The 19,465-nt window shown below is 37.0% G+C and overlaps 1 protein-coding gene across 1 annotated transcript in view; it reads left to right on the top strand.

The window, feature by feature from the left end:
• The window catches only part of CFAP47 (cilia and flagella associated protein 47), a 493,477-nt gene that overhangs the window by 266,436 nt on the left and 207,576 nt on the right, over positions 1-19,465 (top strand). Inside the window, exons 43-45 of the mRNA XM_029929640.1 lie at positions 4,612-4,723; positions 5,450-5,676; positions 12,546-12,720. Of these exons, the coding sequence (XP_029785500.1) occupies positions 4,612-4,723; positions 5,450-5,676; positions 12,546-12,720 (514 nt within the window). The remainder of the gene's footprint in view (positions 1-4,611; positions 4,724-5,449; positions 5,677-12,545; positions 12,721-19,465) is intronic.

Genomic DNA, 19,465 nt, shown 5'->3' on the forward strand with positions numbered 1-19,465 from the left:
GGTGATGATGTTGGATTTGGAGGGAGGAGGAAGGGGGACAAGAGAGAACTGCAAAGGTGTTGATATAAAGTGGGTGACTCAGTCCGTTGAGCGTCTGACTCCTGGTTCAGCTCAGGTCATGATCTCGCGGTCGTGGGACTGAGCCCCGCTTCAGACTCTGTGCTGGGCGTAGAGTCTGCTTGGAATTCATTCTCACTCTCTCTCTCCCCCTCACCCCCGCCCCTCTTGAGACCCCAGTCACACACACACACCCCCTCTCTCTCACCAAAACAAAATTTTAAAAAATTTCAATATTAAAAAAGATGAATCTTAATGGCAGTTTGTATGATGTTCGCACTTGAAGACAAGCAAATTTTTATTTACTTAGAGAGCAAGTTCCTAGCAAATAAATGAATAGTAATAGAAACTGTTCTGAGAAATACAGCGATAAAGACAAAGAGAGATTGTCAGTCTCATTGACATTAACTTATAGCCTATAGGCCCAGCTTCCTATATTTGACAGGATGTTTTTGTGCAATATACTGTATATTTTTATTAAATAATTCATATTTTGTGCCATTTAAATACATGTTGCTTTCTCAAAACGTCTGTGGAATCATCACTCAGACATGCAATTAAGACTGTGTTAAAATTGTGTTAAGAAAGTTGAACTTTTTAGTGCAAGCATACAGATCTCTTTATACATACATTTTCTTTTCACACTTACCGAGCCTCCTAGAATAATCATTCTATGAAGAATAGTATTTTAAAAGAACAGCGATTGTTCTTACTGATCAGTTTCACATTATAATTATGGTAATGTCGAAGAGCTACCTACAATGAAAAATGTTCTCTAATGTATGAATCTAACATTTAGAATTTTTAGCTTAGCTCTCACGTGCCTGTTTAGCCATCAACGTAATATAACATTGTTTGGCCAGTTCAAACCATTAAATTATAAAACTTAGCAAAATCTAGGCCCAAGATTAGAGGATAAGTAGAATTTTAAGACCTGTAAAACAACATGGGGGTTTTCTGTCTAAAATCCTTTTCTTTTGCCTTTAAAGATTAAGGTTGTTTGTGGCTGGAGGGCATCCATGACATGTCCAAGGTTACCCAGCTAATTAGTAGCAGAGCTGGGATTAAAACTTTTCTGCCAGTTCATTGTTTGCGTTCCTCATTTCTGGGTCACTAACAGCTGGTCTTGTAAATTTGCGTGCAACTGTGTTATTGAGGACTACATTTAACTAGATACGCAGGAAGAACAAAATACCTTTTGTGAGGGTTTCTCACATTGGACAATGGGCTTTGGCATCCTTCCGGAAAATATAACAAAAATCCAAGTAAACTTCTTGAGTGTAAAATATGAAATTAAGGGCAGAAAGGAAATATAATAGTCTCCTAGAATAGCTCACACTGACACGTGTCTGTTATGTGTCAGATCATTCCATTTCTCTTGTCACAGTCTCCAGATTTGGAATGTAAGGGGCTCCTCCGCTTTAAAGGAGTTCTTTATGGCATTTGTATTCCTTTCCTGGTCTGATTTTATTGCCAGAAGAGTAGAAGGAAATAATTAGATGATACCGCAGTTGACTTTCCTGAACAATTTTATGACACGGGCATTATTTTCAATTATATTAAGATTCTTATTAATAAAAAATAACACTGAAAGTGAACAAGTTAAACAAAATAATTTTTGAGAAATGATAATATATCATCTGTATAAGATGTAGCATTAAATAAAATTGAATGGAGTATTAGGTACTGATATTTCATGGCTAGGAGGCTTTTTATCATTTCTATTTAAGGGAAATATTCTATCAAATAGCACTTTGCTCCTTTTGTATCAACTCCCATGAGTTGGTATTCATTTTCCGCAAGCTACAGGTCAGGTTTCATTCAGGCACACATTTAAGAAAACATATAGTTTTGATAACTTTATAATCACTGAGTCTAATTTCTTGTGAATACTATAATTTGGGTAAAACAACTTATTTTTCTTAGATAAAAGTAAAAGTGAGAAAAAGTACGATAAAAGTAAAAATTGAATGTATTATTTTCTCTGGTCACTATTGAACAAGCCTTGTACTTGAATTGTCATTGAAAATTTCATATCAGTAGTATTGATTATCCACTTGTTTTTGAAGTAAAATGTGCACACACAGAAAGCACCAGGAGTGCATGAATTTAAATGCTAAACAATTTAAAATATTCATCATTTTCCATATTTCTTTTTCAGCATGAACTGAAGATGATTATGGGTCATAATTAATAAAATTCTATGGAACATTATCATATGAAAGTAAATGACAGTTAATTTTATTGTAAACAAATCCCAGTCAGGGAGGGATAATGAAGTTATAAATAAATTGACCTCACAATCAGAAATGGTTTATTCTTATATTGTTTCCAGATTCCCTTTTAGTGTTTGCCATTTCTCTTGTTGTCTAGGATATTTACAATATTTTGGAATATGTATTTTTATTATGGGATCAATTTTCTTTTATATCATTTATGTACGCTCTCTCTGGAATAGTCTCTCGCACATACAGTTGATACTGTTATAGGATTGTGGGGCAGTTCAGACCAGTTACAGCCTCAGCTTGGAAGCTAAGTGTGTTTCCTTTTGCTTTCTTAGCAGTTCGTTGCATGCCTGTTGCAAGGCAGTTCTCGTAGAAGGTTCTCCATTGTATGGCTTAGTCCTAAATTTGCCAGTGCTCATTTTCATTGATCCTCTCTGGTCTTGACCCCACGCGAGATCTCTAGAGTCAGACCTGTCTTTTCACAATATCCTCAGGTGATTTATATGTCAGGAACGTTTGGGAAGCCCTGTCCTCGGAGAATGGTGTCTCTCCATTTAGATTAGTCTCTTAAGTGCCTGGCAAGTACGAGGCAAAGAGTTAGGTCCCTCATATGTGTTACCTCACTGAGTCCTTACCACATCGTACTGTCATTCTACTTCTTAATATATAATCATTTTTAAAGCCTTTATTATGGAAAATATACAGTTGTAGAAATAAAACTGCAATAAACCACCCTGTCCCTTTTTCTCAGCTTCAATAGTGCAGGGCCTAACCGATTTCATCATTATAATCACCCGAATCCCAATTATCACTTATTTTTATCCACAGATAATTCAGAAAGTGTTTCTACAACAAAAAGATTTTGGGTTTTTGACATAACCATGATACCGTTGTTACTAAAAATATTGTAAATGTTTTTCTTAACATCAAACAACCAGACATTGTTCATATTTTCCTCATTGTCTCATGATTGTACATTTTTTCTGTCATTTCCTTTGTCTTTGTTCAAATTTAGGGGAGGAAGAATAATTTTTACTCTGCCCCTGTGAAATATTGCCTGAGACTCTTGTAATAAAAGACAGATTAACAACAACAACAAAAACCCCCAAACCTTTAGTAACACGTATACCTCCTATACTCATGAGAGATACTCAAGGAAAAATGAATAACTCCTCAAGGTGGCTTAGAATTCAGGCTTAAATACCATCTAAATGGGGCAAGAGAAGGGATGTCAGCCACTTAGAGGAGAGTAAATGACCTTTAGGAAAGATGAATGGGCCCTGAGAAGAATAGATGATACTTTGTGACAACGTTTGTCACTGTACACTGTCAACTTCTAGTCTTTACTTCTGATAAAAGCCACTTCTTGGTTGATGAAACTCTTAGGAAGGGAATTTATGACATTTGAGTTTCTTTTGGAGGATCTGTCTTTATGCAGATAAGGTGAGTTCAAAGAAAGCCTCTCCTTGCATGTGCTATCTTTCAAGTGCCTACGACTCCAAATTGTCAATAGACCAAAGGAACACATTCTGGGATGACACTTCCTGCTTCCCTTCAGAATCAAGATCTAAATAATGTCCATCCCCTGGGATTATATGATGTCTCTTGAGAATCCCTCTCTTCCCTTCCTTTTCATTTAATCTCTCGATTTCTAAAATGTACTTTTTTTTTATTATCCCATTTTACAGAAGCCGAAACTGAAAGTTGGAGATGCCTGAGGCTTAGTAGTTAGTAAACGGCAGTACCGGAATTGAAATGAAGGCTGTCCACCTCTATTGATCTTTCCTTTATCATGTTGCTGCCCCTGCATTGACCACAGTTTTATTTTTACTCTCTCTGTTTAATCTTTTGTATTACTTGCCTAAGTACTCTAAAAGGTCTGCAGAACCCCATAAGCTCCTTTAGAAAGCTTGCACTTTAAAATACAGACACTCGGGGACTCAGACATCCTACAAAAGTGATGTCACTCCCCTCCAATAATAAATTACAGAATGAAGGGAAAAAATATTTCTTACATCCTTGATTGTTTATGTGATTTAAGCTAGCAGTCTACCAAGGATATTTGCCCCTACAAAGATCAGCTGCTGTCAGTGCTATCCTGGAGCCTTTTTAATCCTCTTCCCTGCTCTGGGTGCATACAGAGTTTCCCCCACGCTGGATGTGCTATATTTAAGCCTTACCTCTCGCCCCTCATTTAGGGCTTACATTGCTTAGCAGTGCACATTGCATAGATATTTTTATAGTATACAGATTTTTCTCATAGCAGGAAGATTTATCCTTTTTTTTCTGAGCCTTTGGAATTTAATATCATTGTGTGGTTGTATTTTAGATTGGAGAATTCATTTACATTGTGGAAGGAAAGGGTACAATCCCATTGCCTTCCAGCTTCCACCCAACGGATTTCTCAACTCCCCCTGACTACAGAAGTTCTCCAGAGGAAGGTAGAGTATACGTGTGTTTTATTTCATTTAACATGTCAAAGGGTGGGACTCTTCCTCAAAAAGTCTTCTAAGCATACTCCTAGCAAGTTTTTCCAAGAAATAATTAGGTTTTGGAAGGCTTCCTTTTTACTTTATTATGTCCACATCCATGGAATAGAGCACCTGTTTAACAGTGTCAATGGAGATTTTTTTAAGTCATTTTTCCTTCTTCAAATATTGAAATTTCGCATTCAAAGTATTTACTCACCAAATTTTCAGTTTCCCAAATAATTTGGAAACCTCTATACTCTCAAATTATATATATTGTAACATATTATCTTAACTTGTCCCTTAAATTTGCACTGTACATTTTAAAGTATAAGGTTGTTAGTGAAAGAAAAAGACAGTTCTTGAAAGTCCCAGGCAGATGTCTTTTATTTCTACTTCCCTTCCCTTCTCATCCCTAATAGCACAGTGCTTGCTTCATGTTTCAACATGCTGGTATTTCTATGAAAGAACCCTTTCAGTTCATTGGAACATTCTTTTTAGAATGTTCCAGCAAAATATCTTTAATTCCTGAAGACTTGTTCTTGAATTACTGAGTTAGGACGACTCAAGGTGAGTTACCTGTGTTACTCTGGTTAATGATGGCCACACCTGCAGTTTTGTATTTCCAACCTTCCAAGTCCATCCTGAATACAGGGCATAAGTGATCATTGCAGCCTTACATGTTTTTGCTTCCTCTAGTGTTAAGTAAGGACAATCCAGTTCTATATTTGAAATGTGAGCTCGGTGGAGTCTTGGATGTGAACCTGAAGTTGCCACTGACTAATGAAGCCAAGGAGAGGGCCTTAGCTTTTGCAGCACAGCAGCAGATGTCGGATGTAGAGTATGAGCGACGGTTGATCACAGGCACTCTGGAGAGCAGTAGTGTTCGTGTGGCTGTCGCCCTCCTGGGGCTGACGAAGATTGAGGTGAGACTGGAGGACGGATGATGCACTTAAATTATTCTCCTTTTAAAAGTATACAGACTTGTTAATCATAACATTTTGACATAAACGGTGAATGCGGGTTTTCCCTCAGAAAGATGGCTCCGTAGGTTTTTTTTTTTTTTTACCACGTTAAATAAATCTGAAACAAAGCATTCTATTAATGTTAACATGGCTGCTAATTTTAGTAGTAATAACTAGATTACTGTTAACGTAGCATGCTAGTAATTTTAGGCATTACAGTGTAGTCGCTTATTTCACAGTTGTCCTCAGTTCTGACTACACATTAGAATGCCCTGACGAACTTAAAATAAGGGAAGGGGGTGGGGGGGGACGTGTTCCAAATGTTGTCCAGGATATCCTGTGCATTCAGAGAGGGTCACGCCTGCCATTAGACTACCGGGCTGAGACTCCAGACTCTGACACTGTCTTCCTGTGTAAGTGAAGGCCTATTACTTAAACCTCGTCAATCTTCAATTTTTATACTTTGAATCTGAAGATACTGGTAATTGGTGGAAGTGAAATGAGACAATTCTGTAAAATGCTCACCACATTACCTGGTATATAAAGTGCTCTCTGTACAGCATTATTATTCTTGTTACTATGGAATCCGTTATTTATCTTGAACTCTATTTATAAATGAAGTTCAGTACAGTCTAACCTCCACAGAGCCAACAAAGCAATTCTTTTAAAATTTAAATGTGTGGGAGCCTGGGTGGCTTAGTCAGTTGAGCGTCTGACTTCTGCTCAGGTCATGATCTCACAGTATGTGAGTTCGAGCCCCACATTGGGTTCTGTGCTGACAGCTCAGAGCCTGGAACCTGCTTCAGATTCTGTGTCTCCCTCTCTCTCACTCTTACTCAAACTCTTTCTCTGTCTCTCTCTCAAAAAATAAATAAAACATTAAAAAAAATTTTTTTTAATGTAAACCTGCTCACATTGTTCCCCTAGACAGATTCCTCTGCTGGCTCTCCAGCTCCTTCAGAATACTACCCAGCATCCTTAGCATGACTCTCATGACCCTCCCGCTCAGCCCCGCCTCTTCCCTGCCAGTCTCCACTGGAGCCCATTCATTCATGTTAGGCCTCCTTGCTGATGTTCAAACCCCCACGGCAGGCTCCCCGTGCCCCGTGTACTTCTGAGGTTAATTTTCCCTAGACATTAGAGGTACTTCCCCTCAATTACTTCAGGCCTGCTTGAACGCTACCCCTGAGATTATGCTTAGATTTTTTTATATTTTTTTAAATTATTTTTCATTTTTTAAAACGTTGCTTATATCGCCCAGGCACTTTCCAAATCCCACATTTCCTTCAGTTTTCCTTATAGATAGCATTTATCACCTGACAACTATCTATTTGTTTACTCATTGTCTATCTGCAGCAGGGGAATCTGTGCAAAGGTGTTTGTTTAGTTAACTCTCATATCACCACTGCCTAGAAAAGGGTCCTGTGCCAACGGCAATCACTAAATCTTGGATCAGTGAGGGAATAAATGGTAAATGTGTTCATCCTTGTTTGAGAATTACCTGTATTTACATATATTATGATGAAATACTTGGCATTGGAAGGATTTCTTTTTTTCTTTGTCAGAATGCTAGAATCAGTACACTATAAGAACAGATCACCAACATTTACTGACAATATTTTAGGGATGACCCGGACTTCTAAGTTCTGATTAGCTGAAAAATATCAAGGCCTGAGGTTTTCACACCCTCTGGATGGACCCATTTATGCTTTGCATTCACGAAGCTGATGGCTCTCTTTAGCTCTTGCCAACATGCTGGCTTCTGGGAACGAGCAGTGAATTTGGAAATGTTTGGTTCTCCTTTCAGTACAGTGTTATGATAGAAACATTTGCTATGTGGCCGTTTCAAATTTTGACCCTATCACAGTGTATTCTCTCTCTCTTTCCTTTTAAATTTATTTTCTTCATTCTTACCTCTTATCAAAACATTTTGTTTAGGGGCACCTGGGTGGCTCAGTCGGTTGAGTGTTTGGCTTTGGCTCAGGTCATGATCTTACGGTTCATGGGTTCAAGCCCCACGTCGGGCTCTGTGCTGACAGCTAGCTCAGAGCCTAAACTTCCTTCAGATTCTGTATCTCCCTCTCTGACCCTCCCCTGCTCACGCCGTCTCTCTCAAAAACAAGTAAAAATTAAAAAAAATTTTTTTTAAACATTTAAATTAGAAATGCTGGAGGAAGATGGATTTTGTCAGTGGATCCCCTTTCTATTATTTATGCCTGTATATAATTGCTATTTTTCTCCTTTTTTAAATTTCTTTTGTTAAAAAAATTTTTTAATACTTATTTTTGGGACAGAGACAGAGTGCAAGCAGGGGAGGGGCATAAAAAGAGGGAGACACACAATCTGAAGCAGGCTCCAGGCTCTGAACTGCAAGCATAGCTCCCGACATGGGGCTCAAACTCATGAACTGAGACATCATGAGTTGAGCTGAAGTCGGATGCTTAATTGACTGAGCCGCCCAGGTGTCCCTTTCTCCCTCTTCTTTTAGTCGTCTCTGTAGCCCAGCACACATTTTGTGTTTATTATTATATTTATCAAATTATGTTTTACATAATATTTATTTTTATATTTACCTATTTCTCTAGGATTATGGATTCCTAGAAATCTAAAAATTGTTATGATGTGTTTATACTTACCCGTAATTGGCTTGTGCATGAGAGGTTCTCTGTCCTTGTTTAACTCAGTTGAACATGAGCTTGAACAAACAGGTAACACTTTAAACCTGAGGTCTTCATGTCTACCCAGGTTGCCTCATAGCCTGAGCTTTCATGGTCAGAGTCGTCTTGCTTGCTTACCCTCACCTACCTCCCACATTAGCAAGGTGGGCATCTGTATGTATGTATTTCTCCTGATTGGTTGCTGGAAATAACAACAACAACAATAGTATTAATAATAGTTTATGAAAAAGCCTTGCCTTTTGGAAAATTAAAATTGAAATGTTTTAAATAGCCTCTAAATTTAAAAATTAAAAGGCTATTTTTTACCTGAAGATTATGATTTTCTTTGAATTCTGTGACTATTACACATTTTTTATTTCAGTCCAAACTTACCAGATGCACAAAATTACCAGACAAGGGCTGAATGTGCCAGTTTAAGAAAACCAGCTGTAGCAAATCAGAACTCATAGATGCATCTTATTGTGTTCATCCACATTCAGTCATACAGGTGCTTTTCAAGTGTAATTATCAGTGCACTCTTGAAATATCATAATGCTAATAATTTTTACAGCAGAACAGTAAACAAGATTAATTTTCAAGACTCTCTCCTTATATAGTTTCACACATTTTTGCCAACATGCTTTTATGTGCACTTTGCAGATTATTCCAGTGACCATGGAGAAACGAAGAGGAGATCGAGTTCCTCTTATAGTACAAAAAATGAAATGACTGAGACCTTAAAAAAAAAAAAAAAAAGACATGTTGCCCTCATTGACAGGGGAGCAATTACAGCCCAGATCATCATAGAGACATTATTGTATTTTAAAGCTGAGAAAAGAAATCAGAGACAATCAGAGACATGTAGTCCAGTCTCTTACACACCTGCAAACCAAGACCCCGAAATAGTAAGATGATAGCCTAAGGTCACACCACTGATTTGTGACGGAATAGAGATGGACCCGCGTCCTTACCCCCTAGTCCATTACTCTTTCCCTTCCCCGCTTAGTCTCCAGATGATACATTCATTGAATAATGGAATAAAAGTCTAGAATGTACTGTTATAGCATAAAATAACTGCATAAGAAAATCTAAAATCGTCCTTAGTATAAATATGTTTAGAACTAAATCTAATTGAATAAATGTAATTCCTTTTCGACCAAAGAAAAGTGACACATCTAATTTTTTTTTTTTTTGCTTTACAACCATGTGGAATTTGAATTTTTGAAATATTTATAGAGTAATAGCAAATGATAGATCTACTTTATATAGTGTGAGAGACAGGATCTTTTGTCAGGAGCATGAATATCTGCCACTTCACCACTTAGCCTTCATTTATTTGATTCATATTCTGTTGGCCATTAATAAATCAACTCTAACGATATACTCACAGATACTGGAAAGATTCAAAACTTACCGGGTAGTTTGCTTATATATTCTATTAACTTTTTCAAGTTTATGTTTTAAAAGCTATGCTATATATTCTGTGATAAATGGTAAGAAAAATCATTTAAACCTTGAAATTTAATAATGATTTAAAAAGGAAATCTGGGTGCCTGCGTGGCTTAGTCAGTTGAGCGTCCAACTCTTGATGTCCGCTCAGGTCATGATCTCATGGTTCATGGGATCGAGCCATGTGTCAGGGTCTGTGGAGCCTGCTTGGGATTCTCTCTCTCCCTTTCTCCAGCTCTTCACCAGTTGTTTTCTCTCTCTTTCTTTCTCTTTCTCTCAAAACAAATAAATAAACATTAAAAACAAGGAAATCTAAAAGATCTCCGTGGAGAGGATTCAGAATGGTAAAGAAAATGGTTTTTGCATTTGCATAATTTAAGTGTACTCTAAATCATGATACTGTCAAAGATAAAAACAAAAAAAGCTAAATACTAGTTAGGGCAATAAGGACAGACTTTATTCAGTAACTGTTGCAACAGGGAGAAAGATCCGGCCTGAAATGAATGTAAATTCGTGCAGAGGAAACAGAGTTTTAAAGGGAGGATGAGAAAGTAAGGAGGGATAATAAGCTGGTTACTTAACATTGAGCATAATCAGGAAAGTGTACATTTCTAAGTGGGAGGGGTTTTGTCGATATGATCTGGATTTGTTCACTGATGCTTATCTGCAGGGGAAACGAACTTCTAGGGTCTCTTTAACTGGAGGTAGCGATGCACATTAGAACGAAGTACCTACCTGGCTGGGATCACTGTCACCTTGAATGTTTTTTGCATTCTGAGGTGCTTGGGCAGACACTTCTGAGTGGTAGAAACCTTACATCTCAAAGGAGAGAGAAAAAGGGGGAGAGTGCAATGGGTGGAGGAGGAAGAAAGGATGTATAATAGCAAGCTTTTTAAAGTAAGTGTTCTAAGATGGGATTGACGGGTGTATCCACCGATCACCAGGTTTCAGCTGGAACAAACAGTATATTCTCGTGGCAGTACTGAGCTCCCTCGGGTAGGCACTTTAAGGGGAACTGGGATCATCCTAGGTATATGGCCTTGAACTGTTAGAAACCATGTCTGTGCTTGTTCAAGTCTGTGTGTGTGAGAAAGAAAGAGAAAGGGAGGGAAGGGGGTAGAAAACATCATTTGTACTGAAAATGTGCAGTTATTGTAGACCAAGGTGGAGGCCTACAGGGGAGAGGGCTTGGAGGACTCTAACTAGAGTTTCACCAAGTAGAGAGTCTATGTCAGTATGCCATGACTTAATGACATAAAGGTATAGAAAGCAGATGATAGACATTTAGATTAAAGAGCTAATTGGTGATGTGAATAGATAATTTGTTCCCAGTGACTAGAAAAATGAACCAAACACAAACAATGATAAATGTAAATGAATTAATTTGTTTTTTAATTACTATGATTTTGATTTCCAAAATAAAGTTGTTGAAAAATGTTACTTTGTGAGAAAAAAAATCCTTGTGAAGTTTATAGAGAAACCCGGTGAATGAGAAAACTGGTAATGGCACTAACATGTTTTTGCTGAGTAATGATCATGATGATGATGGTCACAGTGATGCTACTAATAGCCAACACAAGTACTCAACCTATGCTCCAGGGACCTGGATCCTGTGTTCGTTTTAAATAGTCACTCCAGGTATAGGCACTGTATACTATTATTGCCCACATTTTACAAATGAAGGCTTTGTGGCTTTCATTATAGCCTGACCGAGCTTACTTAGAGTTGGGTTATAAATGCAGGTTACTCTGCCTTCAAGTGTACATGGTCTAACCATTGGGCTGTACTATGTGGTTACCAGTAGAACATCCCAATAAAAATCAATGCTTGCCTACCTCTGTGCTTTGCATTCGTTGATTCACACCTAGAGAGCCAGCTCTCTCTTCATTGTTCCATTTTAGGAAGGACAATATTGAACTAGATTGTGTCTTGAGGAGCATATGCGCAATGGGGAGTTGTTGTAACTCCCGTTATATAAGTAGTGGCTGACGGAACTAAAAATATCAAACTGTGTAAAATGTATGTTTGGAATGGGAGAAGGAGAAAGAAAAAAAGGTATGTTTGGGTGTCTATGGAAGGGTAGGACCTAATTTTATACATATGTATATATGCATACACACACATATACTCACAAAATTGTCGTTACCAAGGGGAACTAACTGTACTTTTTTTTTTTTGACAGAGAGAGAATGAGCAAGGGAGGGGCAGAGGGAGAGGGAGAACCCTGAGCTGGCCCCACACCCGGCAGGGAGCCCGACAGGGGTCACCATCTGACAACTGTGAGCCAAAATCAAGAGTCACATGCTCAACCGACTGAGTCACCCAGCACCCCTAATTGTACTTCTGATAAGAACTAGACCTGATGGGTTAGATGTTAAGCAGCACAGGGATCAACTCAAGGAGGGAAGTACTTTCTCAATGCCATTAACCTGTGGAATTGGTTTTTCCCCCGAAGCAATGAATTTTTCAACACTGAGAGGATTACAGCAAGGGGCATTGAGCACCTCTTAATAAAGGATGAGTCCATTGATTGCATAAAACATGTTGGTCTTCTCTTCCACCATTTAAATAACACTGTGTCTAAAGAAATGAACACATTCAATCCATTGGTTGATTTTTTACTTTTTACAAATAAAGGGTGTAAATACATAATGCTTTTTTGTGTGTGTTTTGGAGGTAAAGGCTAAAAGAATTACATTCCAATTATATTCTTTTTATTTGCAGACTTGTATGCTCTTCACTACCTCAAAGTTGAGGAAGCCTAAGTTCATTTTATACACAGCAGAACTGAGCCTTCCAGAATATTTTGATATCCCCAAGAAAATCTACATTCCTCAGGTTCCAGAAACTCAAGCTAAGTTGACTCAGCCTCAAGGAATGAAATCAGCAAATAAAACAGGTAATCAGTCACATGTGGACTGCAATATTTTGTTCTGTCTCAGGTGCTGTGAAATCCTAAAATTTAGAGACATTACCTCTACTAATAGGATGTTCATAATATAATTGAAGAGATAGTTCAGTGTACATATATACTAGTTATTGAATGTTTTGTACTATAAATAGCCAATATACTGTATCACAATAATCTAAATTATGTACTGAATTTAAGTGCTAAGTAGCCAATACTGAAATTTGCAGACCTGTTATTACTCTTTGTTAAGGAGTGGTTGCCCAATACATATAGTAAGTGCACTTTGAGGAAGGTGAACTCTCGCTTTTACAGTGAACTAGGTTATAGCAGTTGTGCTGGAGTTGAGGCTCAGGTTAGCTTCTAAGGATAGGAGAGAGATTGGTGGCAAAGAACGTTTCAGAGGAGAACAGTATGTTATTTGTGAGTAATTTATCTCTGATCTGGACTAGGACCTTTAGTAGTTAAATACTTGGTCTCCTGATTCCCTTTTATTCTGTTATTGTAATTATGAAGGACCAACCTAGATTTAATAGAATATTAATAAATTTACATTATTAAATACAAGCAATAAAATGTAAACACTGTGACTAATCACCTTAAAGTATCCAAAATTAATTTGTTTTCTTTTCACTTCTTTCCAAGCTGGTAGACAAAAATAGGATTGTAATTTCTTTACTAGGGCTACTCCTACAATGTGTCCCAATTCCAGTGTCATGGATTCTACTTTATATTGTTGATAACTTGAGTTTTGTTAAATTTTCCTTTGTTCTTTTCCTGTTGCTTTCTTTTTAAAGCTTATTTATTTATTTTGAGAGAGAGAATGCATACATGTGGAGCAGGGGCAGGGGCAAACAGAGAGAGAGGGGGAGAGAGAGAGAATCCCAAGCAGGCTCTGGACTGTCAGTGCAGAGCCCAATACAAGGCGGGAACCCATGAACTATGAGATCATGACCTGAGCTGAAGTCAGACACTTGAACACTGAGGCACCCAGGTGCCCCTCCTGTGGCTTTGTGTTAACTATAAAATATTTCTAAATCCAAAAGATGGTTACAAATCATAACATCACAAGATAATCTGTTTATTTTGCCTTCCTAGGAAATTTCAGATCCAAGATTCAAATGCTAAGTGACCAAGCACATAACAAGGATTTATTAATTAGGTCTGGTCTAAAACAAGAGGGATGATACAGCCTACCACAGACTGGAGAGTAGATTCCCTGTCTAAACATTAAAAATCAAAAAAATAAAGAGAGAAACTTGAGTTTACGCAGTAACTTTGAGGGCATGTTTGACTCATTAGCTGTCAGGCTGGTGACAGCTCTTAAGTGAAATTGCTGGCTCTTTTTAAAAAAAATCTTTTCAGTGTACTGTTAACTTTTTTAAAATGCTTATTTATTGTGAGAGAGAGGGAGAGAGAGACAGAGAGAGAGAGAATCCCAAGTAGGCCTCGTGGTGTCAGCACAGAGCTTGTTGTGAACCTTGACCTCACTAACCATGAGATGACGACCTGAGCTGAAATCAAGAACCAGATGCTTAACCAACTGAGCCACCCAGGTGCCCCTGTTCTATTAAATTTTTAAATGGAGAATTTATTATGGTAATTTTTTACTCCTTTGAGATAACTGGATAAAACTGTGTATTATAAGCCCAGCTAGGATGCCCAGTCCAGACAATTCACTTATTCAGCCATTCGCTCAACACAGTTGAGCATCACTTCTTTTGGGCAAAATGATGAAAATTGGCATATTAAAATGCTATTAAATTATAAATAAGTATGAAGTTATTTATATTTAAAAAGCTTTCACTTAGATCATTTTCAAAGGCTATTCATTTTCTTTCATATAATTGTTAACTGTCCATTTATTTGAGTAAGAAGATTATTGTGAGAATTAAGAAAAATTGAACCGTAAGTTTTTTAAAATATGCAGAAAAGTTTTAAAATGTGATTTGCATATTGTGGTTCTTGTCTAACTTGATTGTCTATGCAGTTCACTTTGTAGAGGAAGCTTGCAGCCCAGGTTTCTGTTTCAGCCTTCTTCAGCATACATTTAAATAGATTAAGTTTACGAAAACATATTATTCTAACTCAGGATAATAGCAGGTTGAATAAAATATACTGCCTCAACAGTGTACATTCTATTGATGAGTGGTGGTCATGATTAATGAAAAGGAAAAAACAGATGCATTTTAAGTTTAACAGATAACATTCTATTAGAATTTGGGAGAAAGAATAGTAGAGTTAAGCATATAAAAAGCTTATGTTTGTGATATAAGACATTTTGAAGAAAACAAACAAGCAAATTCCTAGTGATAAATATAGTAATATAGAAACAAATCTTGTTTTAAAAAATATTTTTTAAGTAATCTGTGCACCCAATGTGGGGCTTGAACCCTGAGATCAAGGGTCACGTGTTCTATAGACTGAGCCAGCCAGGTGCCCCTAAATCTTATTTTTCATGGGTGGCGTAGAGAAAGCAGGAAATGGCAAGCATGTATCAGGAGAAGTAGTGATAGCCCAGTGTTCCTGCTAATTTCAGGAAAGAAGTGCAAGTAGGGTCATTTTTACTGTCTCTTGAAGTTCTAAAATCATCAAAAGGAATGGGATTTTGGGGTTTTCTTAAAATATTTTATTTATTTTTGAGAGAGAGACAGAGAATGAATACAAGTGGGAGAAGGGTCAAGAGAGAGGGAGACCCAGAATCTGATGAAGTCTGCAGGCTCTGAGCTGTCAGCACAGAGTCCAACGCCGGCCTCAAACTAACTGCGACATCATGACCTGAGTCGAAGTTGGCCACTTAACCGACTGAGCCACCCAGGCGCCCTGGAACTAGTTGTGAGGTATTGAAAGTGGCTGTCTTCTGCCCATTCATATAAATTTTTCCTATCAGTTTTTACCGTTTTGAAATTTCTAATGAGTCACAATGGCTATTACTGCATATCCGAAGACTCTAGTATGGCTCCCAACATTCCATGCAGTTTTTAGCCTTCTCAAACATCCTCTTTACTCCAGTCCTTACCCATCTCCATCCTTCACTGGGCAAATGACTCTGTCACCTCTGTCATAGAGGACAAAGGGCCTAAATAAGCACACACTTTTCCTTAACCCCCTTACCACATCCTTCTGAGTCTCCACACAGTAGGATTCTACTCTCAACCTTGCTGTGTGTAGTGTACTCTTTGTCTTATCCCAGATAGCCTGCTCTTGGGCTCTTCTCCATCATTTGTCACAGCTCCTCCTTCTTTGAGAGCAATTTCTTCATTTTCAACTCTTAAACTTTCTCAGGCTTCAGAAACTAAAGAAATCCATACCTTTCCCATGACAAACATACTTTTCAGGAGAAAGATCTGTATTTGCAGTTTGTATTCTTGCATGAGTAGTTCTCACCCTCTCAAATCTGGCTTTTGTTCTACCACTGTAGTAAAATGGGCAGTTGCTTTCTAATTACCAAAGCCAATGGACCGTTCTCAGTCTACAGCTTACTGGATCTCTATTACATCGAACCTGTATAATTAGGCATCTACTCAGACTTCTAGACATTTGACATAAGGCTTTAACCGTGTTCCCTGCATTTCTTCTCCATCCCCTTGACAAGATTTCTGCTTAGTCTTTTTGTGAGTTCTTCTGTTTACTCCATCAATATGGGAGTCTTCAAGGTTCTCTTTGTCCTACTGCGGCCATTATTACTTCTAATGTATCCCAGAGGGGATTTTGTACACTCCAGTAGTTAAAACTGCCATTAAAATCACTAACATTTATTTCTATTCCAGTTTTTTCCTTCTGTTTTCAACTCAGATATTCAGAAGCATATGCCATTCCTACCTAGATATATGTATAGATGTAGATACGTGCAAATATATATACAAAAAAATTTGTCTCTCAGATTCAAAATGAATGTATTATTATTCTCCATTGATTTGTTCCTTATATAATCTTGATCTTTTCATATGGTGAGACATATATCCACCCTCTCCCTTATATTAGAAATAGGGGCATCTGCTTGACACTTCTCTTTTTTGAGCTCATGCCTGCATTTCATCTTGTAGTTCTCAATTTTCTTTAACTTATTTCCTTCTCCTTTTCTATTCCCACTATTCATGATTCAGGGCTTCATCAGTACTTCACAAATGGAAAACATAATCACCTCTATCTCTTCTCGATGAAATGCAGATTTAATGAGACAACATATGTTAAGAATTTAAATGGTGTATGATATACCTACTAAATGTTGGTCGTTAATTATAGTCTAGTCTTGTCACCCTTAAAGTACTTCACCTCTAGGCACTGGAACTATTAAATCTGACCATGAAATACTATTGAAATATTTAGTGATTTCAGAGGCATATTTACTATGATTCCAAAGACCCATAAATTTTATTATTCATCCTTTTTTGACCCCACTTCTTAATCCCTGTACCTAGTTTTATATTTGCAATTTTGTATTCTTTCTTTTCAGGCAGGTCCCTAAATTTTAAAAGCCTCAGGCCTCATAAAACCTAAACTTTTACGTGGTTGTAGATCTTGATTTAAAATCTCATTTACCTATGGTTCTGGGAATATTGAAATTTATGGACAGGAAGAGTTTGATGGACCCTAAATGGGTAGAAGTAAACAGGAAAACTCCAGTGGATCCAGAAGCACTTACCTCCCCAATATAGAGGGTCCTGTGTTTATATTGTGCCTCCCATGAAAACCAGGTGCAAGAACACTCAAGCAAAATGCTGTAGGCTGGTTTTGTTGATCACTTACAAAGCTCAAAACTCTCATTTCCATGATTATCTCTTCAGTTTCTAGTACTTTATATTGACTCAGTTTCTTGTTCTCTCTCGGGATATATGACAAGCATATTAGTACATATTTCAGGAACACTGTTCTCTGTCTGAACCTTCTCCCATTTGATTCCAATTTTCTTAATTCTTCAAGACTCACTAATAACTAGTGATCCAGTCGGTGACAGATATTCACTAAATCCTTTAATATGTAATGTGATTATAAACTGTACTAAAAATTTATTATTAATAACTAACACTATATGTAGTTCTGTCCATTGTACAAGGATTAAATACATCATCATAATAGCTACATTATCCTTCAGTGTGAAAATTAAGACTGCAGAATTGTTGCAGTAAAAATGAACACAAATTCCTGCTTAAAATTTATTAAATGTTCTTGGACAGATAAACCCAATATCTCTGAATTATATCAAATAACCACAAATGCATTTCAAATAGAATAATAGTAAATTTCATTTAACAGAGTACCAGTTTAAATGTTAGTTTTAATGATTAAGCTGAGTTAAATGGAAGCAATCTACTGTACCTTATTGTTCACATCACCAAATCATCTAATCTTAAAAGCGTGCTCTACTTCATTTTTCTTAAAATAGTTATAAATTTGTGGTGATATATTTATGACATTGCTTTTTTGTAAAAACTTTTTAAATTTGCAAAGGCCTTTTGAAATAGAATTTATTTAATTCACTTAGAAATATAATTCAAGTGCATTTTTCATATAGGATTGCCACATTTGTAAGCCATCAAGTCTAATTAATGTCTATAAAAATATTATTAAATTCCAAAAGGAAATCAGTAATCAGATACTACATTTAAATCTCATAAGATCACGGAGAACTAAAACCAGATTTTCTATCTATGATCTTTAAGTTTATATCTAATTATAAATGTTATAGTTTCTGTTATGGCCTACCTTCTGAGAAGACTTGTAATCATAACCATAAAAGGCAATACCTGTTATGTAAATACCTTTATAAATTTGAATTTATATCAAGTGAAAAATAAAAGGATATTTACCTATACTCATCTTAAACTTTATTCTTCTATTAATGTATTTCATTTAGAGTAACTTTATTGAGATATTCATATATCATGCAGTTCACCAATTTAAAGTGTGTAATTCAGTGGTTTTACATATATGCATAAATACATGTAACCATTGCCCCAATCAATTTTAAAACATTTATATCTCCTCAGAAAGAAACTCATTACCTTTCAGCTATCACACCCTGTCATCTATCCTTCCCCTTAGCCCTAATCAGTCATTAATCTTTCTCTCTACGTGGATTTGTCTATTCTGGAGATTTCATATAAAAGATGGGGCACCTGGGTGGCCCAGTCGGTTGAGCATCTGGCTTCGGCTTATGTCATGATCTCGTGGTTTGTGGGTTCGAGACCTGCGTCAGGCTCTGTGCTGACAGCTTAGAGCCTGGAGCCTGTCTTCAGATTCTGTGTCTCCCTTTCTCTCAGACCCTCCTCTGCTCATGCTGTCTCTCTCTCTCTCAAAAAATAAATAAAACATTAAAAAATTTTTTTAATTTAAAAAAATAAAAAGAAATAATGTAATACATGGTGTTTTATGACTGGCTTCTTTTACCTAGTGTAATGTTTTTATAGTTTACCCATGTTGTATCATATATCCAAACTTCATTCCTTTCAGTGGCCAAATAGTATTCCATTGTATGACTGTAACACATCTGGGTTATCCATTCATCAGTTGATGAATGTTTGAGTTGCTTCTACCTTTTGCCTACCATGAATAATGCTGCTATAAACATTTTTTGGGGTGAACATATGTTTTCATTTTTCCTGGGTGTGTATATTTAGCTTAAATAGAACTTTTGGCTCACATGCTAACCATGCTTAACCATTTGAGGAACTGCCAGATTGTTTTCCCAAGTGGCTGTGCCATTTTACATTTCACCAGCAGTGTGTGAGGGTCC

This window comes from Suricata suricatta, chromosome X (genome assembly GCF_006229205.1).
Source record: "Suricata suricatta isolate VVHF042 chromosome X, meerkat_22Aug2017_6uvM2_HiC, whole genome shotgun sequence".
NCBI lineage: Eukaryota > Metazoa > Chordata > Mammalia > Carnivora > Herpestidae > Suricata > Suricata suricatta.